Genomic DNA, 1,922 nt, shown 5'->3' with positions numbered 1-1,922 from the left:
GAGGGAGCCGGGCGCTGGACACACGGGCTGCTGGACTCCAGTCACACAGGCCAGGCACAAACACCTGCACAACCAGGCAAGCGCTCACACAACCACATGCACAAATACATGTGCACATGGGGCACATTCAGGCACACAGACACGTGCACACACGAAAGACCTCAGTGTGGCATCCTCGGACCTCTGTGCCTCGGGGCACCTCAGGTCTAACCACCCACTGGCAGACTGGGACTCCTCCCGCCCTTCCTTCCCCTCCCTCCTCCAGAAATTCTCCATCCCCAGGCCTCCCGAGACAGGGGCACCAGCCCTGGAGGCTTCTGCTCTGCACCAGCTCAGGCCAAGCCCCTTGGGTCATAAACAGCAAAGCCCTCCATGTCCTCTCCGTGCCCTGTGGGGGCCCTGGAAAGTCACGGGACAGTGACAGGGAGTCGGGAGCCAGGAAGGGGAGGTGCTTCTCATGCACTGTCACTACTGCTGCCCCATTTTACAGAGGAGGAAGCCGAGGCACAGAGAGGGCAAGTGGCTCGCCCAAGGATGCACAGCCAGTACCCGTCACAGCCGGGCTCACACGTTTTCAGTTTTCATTAAACCGAGCGGTCTAAACTATAAAGGCCTGTGCTGTGTGGCCTTTCCCTTTGCCCTGAGGACCACATCTGAGAACGAGGCCACCCCGTGATCAGGAAAGGGGGGCCGGAGCGTGGCCCCAGGCCCGCCACGCTTCCCCGCCCCCTCGGACAGCCCCGCCCCTTGCCCACCGCAGCCACGTACCAGGGGCAGGTTGCAGCCGGGGATACTGGGGAAGTCGTGGTGCTCCACGTGGTAGCCCACGTTGAAGGTGATCCAGTTGAGGGGCCCGTAGTAGGAGTAGGTCTCGTGGCCCTTGAGGAACATGTAGTGCTCAGCCACGAAGTGGCCCGAGATGGGGTGGAGACCCAGGCCCAGCAGGGAGCTGGCCAGCAGATAGGCCACGGGCTTGAGCCCCCAGAGGGCGAAGATGGCCGCATCGGCCGCCAGCTGGACCAGCGCGTTGAACACCTCCATGCGGGTCAAGGCCTTGGGGTTCACGTAGAGCGGCCGCAGCGAGTAGAGGAAGGGCTGCAGCACCAGCCAGAGCAGCTTGCGGGCCGGCGTGCAGAAGAGCCAGCCCTCGAGGCGCGTGGGCACGTCCACGTCCAGCCCGTCGCCGCCCAGGTAGCGGTGGTGGTCCACGTGGTACTTCTTGAAGGAGGCGGCGTAGGGCAAGCCCACCGGCAGGTTGGCGAAGATGGCGAACCAGCGGTTGTGGGCGGCGTGGGCGTTGCCGAAGGCCGTGTTGTGCGAGATGTCGTGGATGGCCAGCGTCAGCGAGTGGTTCACGCAGCCGCCGAAGGTGTAGGCCCAGAAGAGCAGCCAGCGCCACGCCAGCCCCCGCACCAGCCAGCAGGCGAGCAGCTGCGCCAGCACCAGCCCCAGCACCGTCCACTTGAGATGAGGGTCCGGCCGCATCAGCGCCTTGATGGCCGGGTACTTGGCTGCAGGCAGGACCAGGAGAGAGCGTGGTGAGCCGGGCGCCCGCGGCCCAGGCCTCCACACGCGAGCTCACCCTCCCTCGGCCCCCCTCGCTCCCACTTTCACTGTTTGTCCTGCCGTCTTCCCCTTGGGCCTCTTTCCACCATCCATGAAGCCCCCAGGCAGTGACACAGGGGCAAGTTCACCCCCGAGGGTCAGGCTAAGACCTGGGCCTGTGCTTTGGGGGGCTAGGAACAGCATGGCCCGTGGGTGAACCTGCCTGTTCACCACCTGGGGGATTCTGGGGAGACCTCCCCAGAATGGGGCTCTTTGCCAGCAGCCTAAATAAAGAGCAGGTGTCACCAGAGGTCACAGAAACATAATGCCAAAAATCAAAGCAGCTTCCTGGCCACGCCCAGGCGAACCGAACCGCC

The 1,922-nt window shown here is 64.2% G+C and overlaps 1 protein-coding gene across 2 annotated transcripts in view; it reads right to left on the bottom strand.

Annotated features, from left to right (window-relative positions):
- Positions 1–1,922, bottom strand: part of DEGS2 (delta 4-desaturase, sphingolipid 2) — an 11,469-nt gene that overhangs the window by 1,563 nt on the left and 7,984 nt on the right. For both annotated transcript variants that reach the window (XM_011375250.2, XM_023520481.1), the window contains exon 2: positions 769–1,511. In XM_011375250.2, coding sequence (XP_011373552.1) covers positions 769–1,511 — 743 coding nt within the window. The remainder of the gene's footprint in view (positions 1–768; positions 1,512–1,922) is intronic.

The sequence above is a fragment of the Pteropus vampyrus genome, unplaced genomic scaffold (assembly GCF_000151845.1).
Source record: "Pteropus vampyrus isolate Shadow unplaced genomic scaffold, Pvam_2.0 Scaffold268, whole genome shotgun sequence".
NCBI lineage: Eukaryota > Metazoa > Chordata > Mammalia > Chiroptera > Pteropodidae > Pteropus > Pteropus vampyrus.
The sequence above is the reverse complement of the archived record's forward strand: the minus strand, read 5'-3'. Positions and strand labels throughout refer to the sequence as shown.